At 44.1% G+C, this 13,273-nt stretch overlaps 1 protein-coding gene across 2 annotated transcripts in view; it reads left to right on the top strand.

Annotated features, from left to right (window-relative positions):
• The window catches only part of DRD4 (dopamine receptor D4), a 131,269-nt gene that overhangs the window by 53,411 nt on the left and 64,585 nt on the right, over nt 1-13,273 (top strand). For both annotated transcript variants that reach the window (XM_088471054.1, XM_088471053.1), the window contains one exon: nt 6,069-6,634. In XM_088471054.1, the coding sequence (XP_088327180.1) occupies nt 6,069-6,634 (566 nt within the window). The remainder of the gene's footprint in view (nt 1-6,068; nt 6,635-13,273) is intronic.

The raw sequence follows: 13,273 nt of genomic DNA, 5'->3' as shown, positions 1-13,273 counted from the left end.
ATACAGGTCCTAGGTCTTCATAACAGGATAGTCAGATAAAGGCTATTATTATGAGCCGTGAAACAGCTAAGGCAGTAAAGAACTTTTGTAAAAAAAAAAATAACCAAAGTTAATTTACTAGATGAATGATAGCTAGACGTTGATTGGTTGCTATGCTCAGTGGGGGTCATTCAGACCCGTTCGCGAGCAAAGGACGCTCGCAAACGGGTCGATGTTGCCCCACTGCACATGCGCACGATGGAGGGAGCTCCGTCGTGCGCATGCGTGAGACCCGGATAGCGATGGGCTCTCCGTCGCTCCGGGTCTCGCACCAAAGGGGGCGTGCTGTCAATGTTGATTGACAGCACGCCCCCTTTGGTGGGCGTGCCGGGGGCGTGACTGCCAGATGGAGGCGTTGCCATGGGAACGCCTACCGTCTGAGTCCGGCCCCACTGACATCAGTAATGATGTCAGTGGGAGTGATTTTGGCTCTAATGGAGCCAAAATCACTCCTGGGCTTGCGGAAGCGAGACCCTACCGCAGGGTCTCGTCGCAAGTCCAATGGTCGCGATGGTCTTTGACCATCGCGACCATCTTTTTGGCCGCTCGCATAAGCTGTGGGTGGTCACCCACAGCTATGCGAGCGGCCAGGAGGCCGCTCCAAATTTAGCTGGGATGGCCCTGGTTCAGAGCGAGCGCTCTGGTCAGAGCGTTCAGCTCTGAATCAGGCCCAGTGTCTCCACCTGGACTGTTCAGAGGCTATGATACCTCTTACCCAAAGTGGGTTCCGCATGCCAGCCCCTGTAGCACTGCTGCAAGGAGAACTATAGAGCTGCCCGAAGCGTCCTTACAATGCTCTGTGCACTGCTGTACTTCCTACCCCCGAGGTGTGATGTCATGACATCACCTGTTTAGAGGGTGGGGCCAGCACTGGGCGGCACAGAGCCCCACCCCACCCTTCATACCAGTACGCGTATGAACGTCTGATGGAAACATTGGCTACCTAAGCATTAGGTATCTGAGCTGCTAGTTATTAATATAAGCAAAAAAACAATGACTAGTGCCATAGTGTAATATATAAAGAATATGTATACCTTGCACATAAGGCCAATTTCACATGTATATAATTATTGTTTTTAGCATGCTACAGTACAAGAACAATCTATACAAAAATGTTAGTGTAGAGAAATATTTTCCGACTTGTAATCAATGAGTATCTCTGACTCAGGTCTGGATTCACAGTCTGTGTGATGCTGGATTGAGCATGAATCAGGTTTAGATCTGGTGCAGGTCCTACTCTTCATATAAAACACATACTTTCAATGGTTACATGTTGCAACATCATCCATGTGTTGTGGAAACAGAATCCAGATGAAACCTTGCACCACCACTGTTAAGGGCGAATGGCTAGGATCCATTGGGCATGTCATAGCGCCTTAAAAGTTAAAAAAATAAAAATATCATGTGTCGACTATTTTTGTGTCGACCTTTTGACCATGTTGGCCATTTGTACCCGTCATTGTAATCGGGTTTCAGATGCACTCACAGGTGTTGGTGTTCTGGGACTCAAACGCAACCTCAGTTTTCAATAAGGCCACAACATTTCCTGTTCAATAATGTTGCAGCACTGTATTGAAGGCACTACACAGCTCCTGAACTCCCCAGTATATTGCAATGACACACCCATACAGTTATGGGGTTCAGGGGCTCGAGTGTTGGGTTTCAGACGCACCCTCAGCATCAGGAGTTCAGACGGGTCAGATGCAGGGCTCAAAGAGGTCTCAGACGTGCATATTTGGCATTTTGGGGCTCAGGAGCTCAGGCGTACGTACAGCTTTCAATGAGATGGGATGAGTTACAGTAATGTTCACTAATGCTGGGGTACTGGTGTGGTTTAACAGATATAGTAGACAGTAAAAAGGTCGACAATGTCTAGATAGGCACCAGATGTTAGACAAGCAATAGGTCGACAGGGACAAAAGGGCGACACAAAAATAAATCGACACAAAAAAAATGGTCTACACATTTTGTGTTTTTTTTGTGTGTTAGGGTTAGGCACTTACTGTACCCTGATGGTTAGAGTTAGGCACTAACCCCGATGGTTAGGGTTAGGCACCAGGAGGGAGGGTTAGGCACATACTGGAGGGTTAGGGTTAGGCAATAGGAGGGATGGTTGGGGTCAGGCACCTACACTGACGGTTAGAGTTAGGCACTAGGAGTTAGGGTTAGGCACCAAGGGGAGGGTTAGGGTTTGGGTGAAGATTAAGGTTAGAAAAAAAAATGTGTCAACCGTTTGTGTTGACCTTTTGGCCCAGTTGAACTTTTATACCCGTCGACCTTCTTCCATGTCAACCTTTAATGTGTCGACCTTTTATCCCTGTTGACCTTTTGTCCCTGTCGAGCTATTGCCTAACATCTGGTGTCTATCTAATTCCTGTCTATCTTTTATACCCGAACCCAGAGATAGATCAAGTCTTCATAGTTCAAAATGTTTTTTATTTCTTTATAAATTCATATTGGAAGGAATACATTGGACGAAGCCAGGAAGGAAAGTACGGGATGTAGTTGGTATCCCAGCACACGTATTCAATTAGCCGCGATAAGTCGTTTTCGACGAAAAGTTTTCTCCAGTGACGTCATTTCTCCAGGTGAAAACGTATCCCCGTATTCATTTACAAAGACTTTTCGCCAGTGCAGAAAGTCAATGCATTGGAATCGGCAAAAAAGATTTGCCTATGAAAGCAGAATTGGGGGTTTGAGGTGTAACGTTGGGGGAACACCCCAGCAGCCTTGGGACACCCCCCCAAAGGTAAACTGCATCAAAAAAAGTTTAAAAATACTTTAGATCATCCCAAAAAAGTACTTTTCATTTTGGGGTGAAAAAGTCCAAAGTTGGGGGACAAACTTAAAAACTAGCGAAATAGACTCTAGGGGGTCCCCCAAGTATTCCCCAGGTGTTTTTTTTTTGCTGGAAGGTGTTTGCAGAAGGTAGGTTTTTTACGTTTTTTAAAACCTAACTTTAGCGATTTTTAACCATGCTTGCACCCATTTTCATGTACCCCAAATTTGCTGGGACTACTTATTTTTACCAAAAAAACCTGCTAAATGCTATTCTTCACCACTTGTGCAAAGACGCTAATTAGCAGCTATTGAGAGCATTTAAGCACCCCAAATACCTTCAGCAGGGCTATTCGGAGGTATCTATAGTGATCCCCAATGTCAGTGTATCTTTTGGGAGGTGTCAGGCTGAAATTCCTCAAATCTGACAGCACTTTTCACCTGTTTCAGTTTTGCCGGGACGCGTTTTCGCATCCTTTGGAATTGAATAGGGCGAAAAGCGTCCGCACGCACGAACAGTGTTTTTCCAAAAACATGCGATATAGGCGGAAAGTCCGGCAGGCGAAAAGGACGGGACTTTTTACGGCTAATTGAATATGCCTCCAAACTGGCGGTCGCAGTACAGACGCCAGAATCCCGACAAGGGTCAGAATCCCGTCTTGACAATTCCGGCGGCCGCAATCCCGAAGGTAAATATTAGGTTTAGGGGTTAGAGTTAGGCATTATGGAGAGAGTTAGGGAAAGGTGCGTTAGGGTTAGGAAAAGGGTTAATTTACTTACCTGCAGGTGTCTGCATTTTAACCGTCGGGATTGTAACCGCCAGCATTGTGTGCGCCGGAATCGCACCCAACTCTAAAGGACAGGTAAGTCTTAATGTAGGACTACTGTTTTTCTAATTTAATAAATGGAAGCACTACTTTTTTTTACTTTATTAATATGGTAGCTTGATTGTTTTTATTATTATTTGTTTTATTGTCCGGTTAATAAAATGTTATATTTTTTTATTTGACAAGTAATTTGCCCCCAATTAATACATTCATTAAATAATTGTGCCCCTTAAATTTATTTATTGTTTGGGTACCTACATTAATTGCTAATTTCATCTTTGGGGAAGAATTTATGAACTCAGGGCCTGATTCAGATCCGCTCGTGAGTGCTGAGTGCTCGCAAGCTGGTCGATGGTCATCCTAGTGCGCATGCGCATGACGGAGGGAGCTCCGTCGTGCGCATGCGCGAGACCCGAATAGCGACAGCCAAGCCGTCACTATGGGTCTCGCACCAAAGGGGCGTGCTGTCGTTGGTGAGTGACAACACGCCCCCTTTGGTGGGCGTGCCGGGGGCGTTGCTGCCCAGACGGAGGCGTTCCCATGGAAACGCCTACCGTCTGGGGCCGGCCCAAATGACATCACTAGTGATGTCAGTGGGAGTGCTTTTGGCTCTTATAGAGCCAAAAGCACTCCTGGGCTTGCGGCAGCGAGACCCTACCGCAGGGTCTCGTCGCAAGCCCGATGGTCGCGATGGTCTTGACCATCGCGACCATCTTTTTGGCTGCTCGCATAAGCTGTGGGTGGTCACCCACAGTTATGTGAGCGGCCAGGAGGCCGCTCCAATAATAGGTAGGAGGGTCCTGATTCAGAGCGAGCGCTCTTGTCAGAGCATCCGGCTCTGAATAAGGCCCTCAGCTAATTACGTCTGGTAATTTGTGCTTAGATTTCAGAGCACTGAAAACAATGGTTATATCGACTTGCTGAGACTCCTGTTTACAACTTACCGTTTTCTGAAATTTTTTTGCCAATTTTGCCTTTAATACTTTTGACGATTAGCAACTCGCTCCAAAAATTCACAAAAAAAACAAACCAGTTAAGCAATTTGCACTTCAGTATATTTCTCGCTAAATGTTTATCATCACCTTTGTTAAATGAATGAAAATACACTAGCTTAAGCTTTCTTACCCATTACTGCTCCATGTCCACCGCAAGGGATTATGGTAGTTGGCTACCACAAGTTTTATATTTATGACGTTACAACATGTGTACTACAATACACAAAATTCAACAATTATTTGCATTTTAAATAAGGAAAATGAGTGGACATCTTTTAAATAATGTATCTCAAATCAATAGGATTAATTATTTTTTTTTACATTTCACAGATTGTTAACTTCCCAGCTATTGATTACTGTAAAGTATGTTGCTATTGAAATACATGTAAATAAAAAAATAAAACTGTTCTACAACCTTCTGTATAGCATACTTGCCCCCTCTCACGGAATGTCCAGGAATCTCACAAAATTCAAGCAGCTCACCTGGACTCCCTGGATAGTAAACCAGCCTCCCGCATCCTATCTACTTCCACAGTTAAGTGGTTGATTCAGGGGGTTGATAACGCCTTTCACAGTGAATTGTGACCCCGCCCTGATGCTTAGTAGCTCAATTGTTGCATCGAGCAGTGGCCCTGATTCAGAGCCGCTCGCAAAAACCGAGCGCTCACTCTGAATCAGGGCGGGCGCTTGTTTTTTAAATTGCGGCCTACTGGCCGCTCGCATAGCTGTGGGTGACCACCCACAGCTTATGCGAGCAGCCAGGTGATGGTCGCGATGGTCAAGACCATCGCGACCATCGGGCTTGCGATGAGACCCTGCGGTAGGGTCTCGTGGCTGCAAGCCCCAGTAGACTTCCTGCTCTAATAGAGCAGGAAGTCCACCTACTGACATCACGAGTGATGTCAGTAGGACCACCCACAAAGGGCAGGTGTTCCTGCAGGAACGCCTCCGTTTGCCCAGTCACCCCCCCTCCCCGCCTACAAAACGGGGCGAGCTGTCGATCAACATCGATAGCCGCCCCGTTTGTTGTGAGCGCTCTAGCAAATGCTTTTTGTGCTCGCTCCGGGGCTCTCGCACGCCACGCGTGCGCACTGGCCAACCATCGACCCGGTCTGAATCAGGCCCAGTGTGTGCAGGAACACCATGAAGCGATTTGCTGCACCACACTCCCTCGCACCACCCACCTGGATCTTCCCTGGGGGATCTCCTTGACATCAAGTACTGCATGTTGGCAACTATGCTTTATAGAAGTGGTATTGCCCACAGCAACTAATCAGATGTTTGCTTTCATTTTCTAAATGACAGTACAAATAATAGTATCTGATTGATTGCTGAGTGCTTCACGTCCTATTCTACACGCTGCTGCTCAATATAAATTGATCATTTATATTTACTATTATTTAACAAAATATTGTTCTCTATTATTCAGGTTCATAGCTGTGTCCATCCCTTTGAACTATAATAGGCGACAGGTGGATAATCGCCAGCTGTTCCTCATCTCCACCACATGGATTTTTGCCTTTGCTGTGGCTTCCCCAGTCATTTTTGGACTGAATAATGTTAAAGACCGGGATCCCAATGAGTGTAAGCTGGAAGACAATAATTTTGTGGTTTACTCCTCTGTGTGCTCTTTCTTTATTCCATGCCCCATAATGGTAGTTCTGTATTGCGCCATGTTCCATGGACTCCGCAAATGGGAAGAAGCCAGAAAGACTAAGTTACGGAGTCACATGTCCCCGAGACATAAACCACCAAGTCAGACTTTAATATCTGATAGGATTGATCGGAAACCTACTGACATCAAGCTGGACGAAAGTCATCTCTATGACCAGCCAGATTGCCCCTTCTCCAAAGCTTATGTGGACAATGGCCATGGGATACAAGCTGTAGCCTATCCTCACCTCAAATACTCCTCAAACATGGAGCCAGAAAGGAAGCACTCAAAGATCAACGGGCGGGAAAGAAAAGCTATGCGGGTGCTCCCAGTTGTTGTGGGTAAGTTTAATGTTTGAGTATTATTATTATCCTTTATAAATATGGTGTCAGCAAGCGTCTGTAGCACCATACAGAGAAACAATCACATTGGAAACACAACCACTTCACTCTACAAATCACATTGGAAACACAACCACTTCACTCTACAAAGTACACAAAACAGTGTATGTTTTATGAGAATTGGTAGCGCAGTTATAAAACAAAATAGATGTAAATATAGACAAAAAAAATATATATATTTTAAAAGCTTTAAAGGGTAAATAATTTTTAAGTGAATTTCACCTGATATCACTATCCACAGACAGGGGTGCCGAGAGGGGGGAAGGGGGTACTAATTGTCCAGGCCTGGGCTCGCTGGAGGGGCCCAAGCCCAATGCCCCCCTCCCCCCCTCTTACCTGTCAGTAGCCCAGCACACGTTCTCTACGGAAAATAAACAAACCGGTATTGTGGTGGCCCAAATAATTATTAAATAGACAGGGGGGAGTCAACAGTGTTTATAATATGAGTGAAAAAATATATATCCCGCAGTGGTTGCAGACAGGCCCCTTGGGACCTACCGGGCTCCTACACTGCCTTGTGGGAAATCCTAGTCTGTGAGTGCCCATAGGCATGCACAAGCCACAAGTTTAGGATTTAGGATTTTTAATTTTGAAATGTTTAACAGTATAAACTATGCATAACAGACACTGCTCACACACCTCCAAATGTACAGGGAACATCCGAGCACCCCCCAAACTTTGATGCTGCTCAGTATCCCTTCTGCTGTATGGGTATCTGAATATTTCACCAAAGCACATTTCACAAATAGAAGGGAACTTTGTAGTTTGAGAGTAAGGTTGATTGTATTTGTTTAGTGGAGTTTGAATAGTTGTGGTTCTTTTGGGATTCGAGAAAGGAAAATACATTATGCTGAGTCAGTCATATAGTAAGATGTAGCCACCTCTTAACACCAGCCTTTGTACAAGGCTTATGTCAAGCAAAACAATTGTGCATACTTACCTCTCCCAATAGCGTAGAGAATGTATAGAAATGTGGCTTTGTACAGTGCTAGTAATAAATGCTAATATCACATTACCTTATTTCTACTCCAAATAATAATGTAATTAAATGCAAGAAAGAATATTGTCTTTATTGATCATTATATTTATTAAACTAGTAACTATATACCTCCCTACATGACCCATTCCAGGAGGGACAAGATGCTCTGCTACTGGACTTCCTTCTTAATTTGTGATTGCCATTACCTGTGTTGAAACACCTTTCTTATCAATTACCTAGTTCAACACAGGGGACGGCAATCATACATTAAGGGCCTGATTCAATTAGCCGCGTTTTGGTTAAAAGCATTCGCAGGTGCAAATTATCGCACAAAACTGCGTATTATGCAATCTTATTGCTGAAGTTTTCGCATTTGCGAAAACTCCATAGATATAAAACGGCAAACTGTTTCCGCCATCTCAGAGCAGGTGAAAAAAATATGTAAAATCCTACGAGATGATGATGTCATCATTTCGCGACTTGTGTGGTGCAGGAGCAGCATCCATCAGTTAGCAAAGCAGCGGCTGCTTCAGTGTGTAGAGTCTGAGACACAGGCAGTGACTGTCTGTGATGTGAGTAACAAGCTGTGCTACTGCTACTGCCGCCGTCATCATAAAACTGATAATTTATCATTTATATATATAATATGCCCATTAATAATAATATGTATATTTGTCATATACAGTAATATATGTATATTCATATATATATGTATATACATATAAATATACAGTATGTATATATACATATATATTTGTACAGTATATATATATATCATACTTACCTACTTTATAGATATCCTTTCCAGGAACAGACTCGAGAGCTGTCGCTAGAGGCCAGTTGGAGGGGCGGGGCCGGACCGATGAGGCAAATCACGCCATTTAGCCCTGCCCCCTCCTCGCGAACCCACAAATTCCTCATCCTGCCCACTTCACTAGGAAGTGGGCAAAATGCGGGATATCTGCCTACACTTCCGGGTGTGCGGGGGGCTACCTGAAAAATCGTGAGCCTCCCGCGACTTCCGGGAGTTTAGGTAAGTATGATATAAATACACGTCTATACATGTATATGCATTATATGTATACACTCTGGTTGAGACCTGAGTTGTGGGGGCCCTTAAAAATTTTGCTATGGGGCCCACAAAGTTCTAGCTATGCCCCTGCTTGAGGCTAATGTATTAGGCCGACCACTAATCTTGAGGCTAGTTTTTGAAGCCGACCTTCAATTTAGTGGCTTGTATATAAAGCGACCTCCAAATAAACTCCAGAGCTGACCTATTTTTCCTCCCATTATTCAGAAGCTTATTAGGTGGCCTTTGAATTCACTAATGCTTCTATTATAATCCTATATAATGCTTCTAGAAACAAATGCTATCTGTATCACATCACCGCTGTATGCAAACATTGTTTCTTTGAAGGGTACGTAAATCTTCTAGTTACATTGCAATATTTATTCAACAGAGAGATGTACCTGGGCATTACAAGGTCACCCTGGGATGGCCTCTTTGGCCACATACTTACTATTACTCCTGAGCCATATTGTTATTCACAAAAAATGTGTTTCCGTCCCCTTAATGACTTATAAAGAGATTCACAGTTGTAAATATTCCTAGGATTGCTACAAGCAGAGGGAGTTCTCTACTGAGCTGAGACAACAGAGTTATTTAAATCGATTTATAACACATGTCTACCTTCAAATACAGTAATGGTTCTTACCTTGGAAATAACGTTTATAAGAAGATGAGAATATTTGTATTTTGTAGTGTACTTAGTACTAATGTAATTGTTTTGGTGTGTGAAACGGATGAAAATGTCAGCACTTTCCTACATCACTTTGACAGGGGCAGCACTGCACTAGCGTGCTGCTGGGGGACCCGGATAGTTACACAATTAAACTCGCGCTCTGTGAGTACCAGCTTGTCTTCCTTCCCTTTACCGCATCATAACACTGCTGCTGTCACATGCCGTCCTGGTCTCCATTACTCATTGATACCATCCATACACAGTTCCTTGCCTCCCAGAAGACCAGCACATGCAAATTCTTTAAACAACGTATACTGCTGTGTGTATTCCGATGATCTGATTCGCTCCAAGTTGTTCTATCCCTGCCAAGGGGCAAATGCTGGATTTTGATGAAGAGATTCGAAATGTGCCTATTTCCAAAATATACCTTCTATTTATATACATTATTCACTTACATCATTCACTATACAAAGCAATCATTGTATATATATATATATATATATATATATATATCTTGCTTTAGGTAAACTACAATTAAAGCCAGAGTACTTACGTAGTAATCGTAATTGCAGTGCCACTGTATCTTACTAAGTAGGTTAAATCTAGAGGAGCGATAGAGGGGGGATTCCTGGCACCCAGAAACCTCCTTTGCAGTTGCACTGCCCTGCTGCCCACTGTTCCACCCGCGGGCTGAAGTGTCCCGCCGGTGGTCAGAAGGTTGGGCACCCCCACTGCCGCAGCTGTGCAGCGTTGCCGACCCCAGAGAAGAGGAATGGATGCCGTGTACATGCGTGCGGCATCCATTCAGTGCGGGGAGAGTGCTGGTGACAGCCCAGTTACTGAAGGAGTGTTGGGCTTGGTCCCAGCCTGTGTCATTTAGGGGGCATGGCCTATGGTAATTAGGTGACACCTCCTTTTTGAGCGCACACGGCTCCTCCTCGAGCCGGCCCTGCCCATATAGTATACTCTCCTCTCCAGAGTCCTGCATTGGTGCTGGACAAATCACTGGGAATATGGCTTGGTGGATATTTTCCAGATTTGCGCATCCTAACCCACTGCTCCTTGCTCCTTCCTCACTGTCCATCTGTGTCACCCCTGTCTGTCTGCCCCTTCCCTTTACAATGTAAGCTCTCACAAGCATGGCCCTCTTCCATCATGTGCTTCTCCTTTCCCTTACACTATCTTATACTCCCTACAAGGGCACCTGAACTGTAGTTGCTGCTGTCCTGCTCCTTATTTGAGTGTTATGATCACGGATGCAGTAACGTTTATATACCATGCCCTTGTCCTGCATTGTATTGTACTGTAAGTCACTGTTTTCTTGTTTTGCTCATTTGTAAGGTGCTGCGGAACCCTTGTGGCACCATAAAAATAAAGTATAATAATAATAATACAATCTCCCATAACCATATAATCTAAAAACCAAAACGTTCAAAAAGCTGGAATATATTGGACCTGGCATCATGATGTCACTAGTGTCATTGGCCAATGACTAGCGGCATGGGCGTGCCTTCGCAACCATTCCCTCACTGGGAACTGCTTCTCAGTCTACTCAACCCGTGGGCCCCTTCCACACACATGACACTCGCCAGATTCCCCCGCGCCACCCACCGGATCCCCCCTTCCCCCCGCAACACCCGTCGGACCCTCCCGCTATGCCGGCTGGACCCCCCGTAACACCCGCTGGACCCCCACCAGATATGAAAGATTATGAAATACGAAAATGCTGACCAGGAGCATTTCGGATATGGGAGACTCAACCTGTAATAATGCACAGTAGAAAATCACTGAAAAATTGGAGGTGGCGCCATGTTCCCGGTGCCTGCGTATGCGTAGTAGGCTCTGGCGCAGTTTCAGAGACTGCTAGCAACTGCGCCGTGGAGAGAGGACTGGCACGGACACTGCACATGGGCCCCTTTCTCTCTTAAAACACCCCTGATAACACCCTGATACTGTAATTGTTTGCCCATCCCTCACTACAAGTATAGCTTTTTAAAATAAACCAAACTTCCTCTATATAAGCATTAAGCAATTTTTGGAAAGGTTATGACAGACCCAACATGGTCCCTTCCATCAGTTACAAAATGCTCTGTTCCTGAACTTCCCTCTTCATTTATAATTGCCGTCACCTGTGACACCCTTCTCATCAATTAACTAGTTCAACACAGGTGGCGGCCATCATAAATTAATAGACAAGTCCCGAAGCAGGCTCATGTTGGAGGCTCTGTTATTATGACATGCATTAATAATGAACAGCAATGAAAAAGTTTCAACAACATTGATGATTATTTTTGTATACAGTTTGATGGTTGAAGTATTAAACTTTTAGCATGTCATTCATTCTAAGGCTGTAAACCTAAGCAGACAGAGAGTTAATTCAGAAGCCAGCTGTTTGAGCACAGACACCTGCTAAACACCAAGTGCATTTTGGGAAACAGACGCCCTTCCAGATGGCAGAAAAGGGTGAAATGCCAGACCTTGTTACAGCCAATGATGCTTTGCAGATGACTGTGCATAAATGGATTAGTTTGACCCCTTACTTACTATAGCAGACACTGAATTTATAATCGCTGAATTTATGACCGGTAAATGGGCAATGTTAACATGGACATATGGAAAATACACTGGGGAGCTGATTATATTTTTCTCATTAATGTTACAAATGTTTCCTGTAATGACGAATCTTTAGTGCCACAATATAAGCAGCTAGAAATGTGTCTTCCTATTGTTACAGTATCAGCCAACAATCATGATTTATTTGCATCAAAAAGGGGAATTTCCTAAACCAGAATGCATGTGGTCTTGTCCAATATAGGTATCATTTCAGGTGTAAATTAGTAATGTAGCCTAATTTGTCCCAATTTTTGCAACCCAGAATGCTGTGAGGTATGGGGTTCCTACGATCAGGCATTTAAGCCTAGACACACATTACATAAATATGCTTATGTGCTAATTGCAACGGAGCCATGTAGTATACTGTACATATTTTATTAGTAACCCGCTTGCTCTAATTTCCTTTACAGTGACAAATTAGAGGCTCATGGTAGCCCAGGAACCCTCGCCACACACAGGGACATATTTATCACTATCCGCATTTGTAATGCAGAGGTGATAAATATTTTTAGACTAAATTTGCATTGTGAAGATTAATATTTTCATGGGAATTCACTATTATCCTCTTGCTAGGAGATTCCGGTAAGAGCCCGTCCCGGCACAGAAATCAGAAATGTATATCTGCTGCTGTCCCTCCATGGTAAATTCTGAGTATCCATAATGTTTGCAGGTTTCCCCTGAAAACTCTTGTTTTCAGGCGATATCCCGCAAATGAATATTAATTGATAAATAGGCAGCACAGTGAGAACTCATAAGCCAGTTTTTGCTTCAGGAGTGAAGAGGGGGGAGGCACTTTCTGTTCCTGTTAGTCTGGAAACCTAACTCTACGCACCCAGCTCATTACTAATATGTAGGAGCAGAATCCCACAGCTTCATAGTTAAGCTGTTGGCTGCTGCCCTCTATGACTGCTGCCAATGCCGCGGGCCTTGGGGACATTAATAACACTGACTGAGTGAATTTATGTCATTCACAATTTGAGACTTACTCTAAGAATGACACCTGATTGTAGTGCCGGCCCTGGCCGCAGCACAAATTCATTTTTGTGATGTCATGCACCTATTTTTGCATGAATGAGCCACTTATTACGGAAAGCACATAGATTTTGCTCACCTGCCAGGGTACAAACTTTCTCATGTTCTGTTTGAAGGAGCTGGTGGATCACAAGTCATTATAACTAATGTTAGCACGACCTATATGCAAACAAGATTAAGGGGTTTATTTTTAATATTTTTTCTTTATATTTT

Source organism: Taudactylus pleione, unplaced genomic scaffold (assembly GCF_031769625.1).
Source record: "Taudactylus pleione unplaced genomic scaffold, aTauple2 ptg000109l, whole genome shotgun sequence".
Lineage (NCBI taxonomy): Eukaryota > Metazoa > Chordata > Amphibia > Anura > Myobatrachidae > Taudactylus > Taudactylus pleione.
The sequence above is the reverse complement of the archived record's forward strand: the minus strand, read 5'-3'. Positions and strand labels throughout refer to the sequence as shown.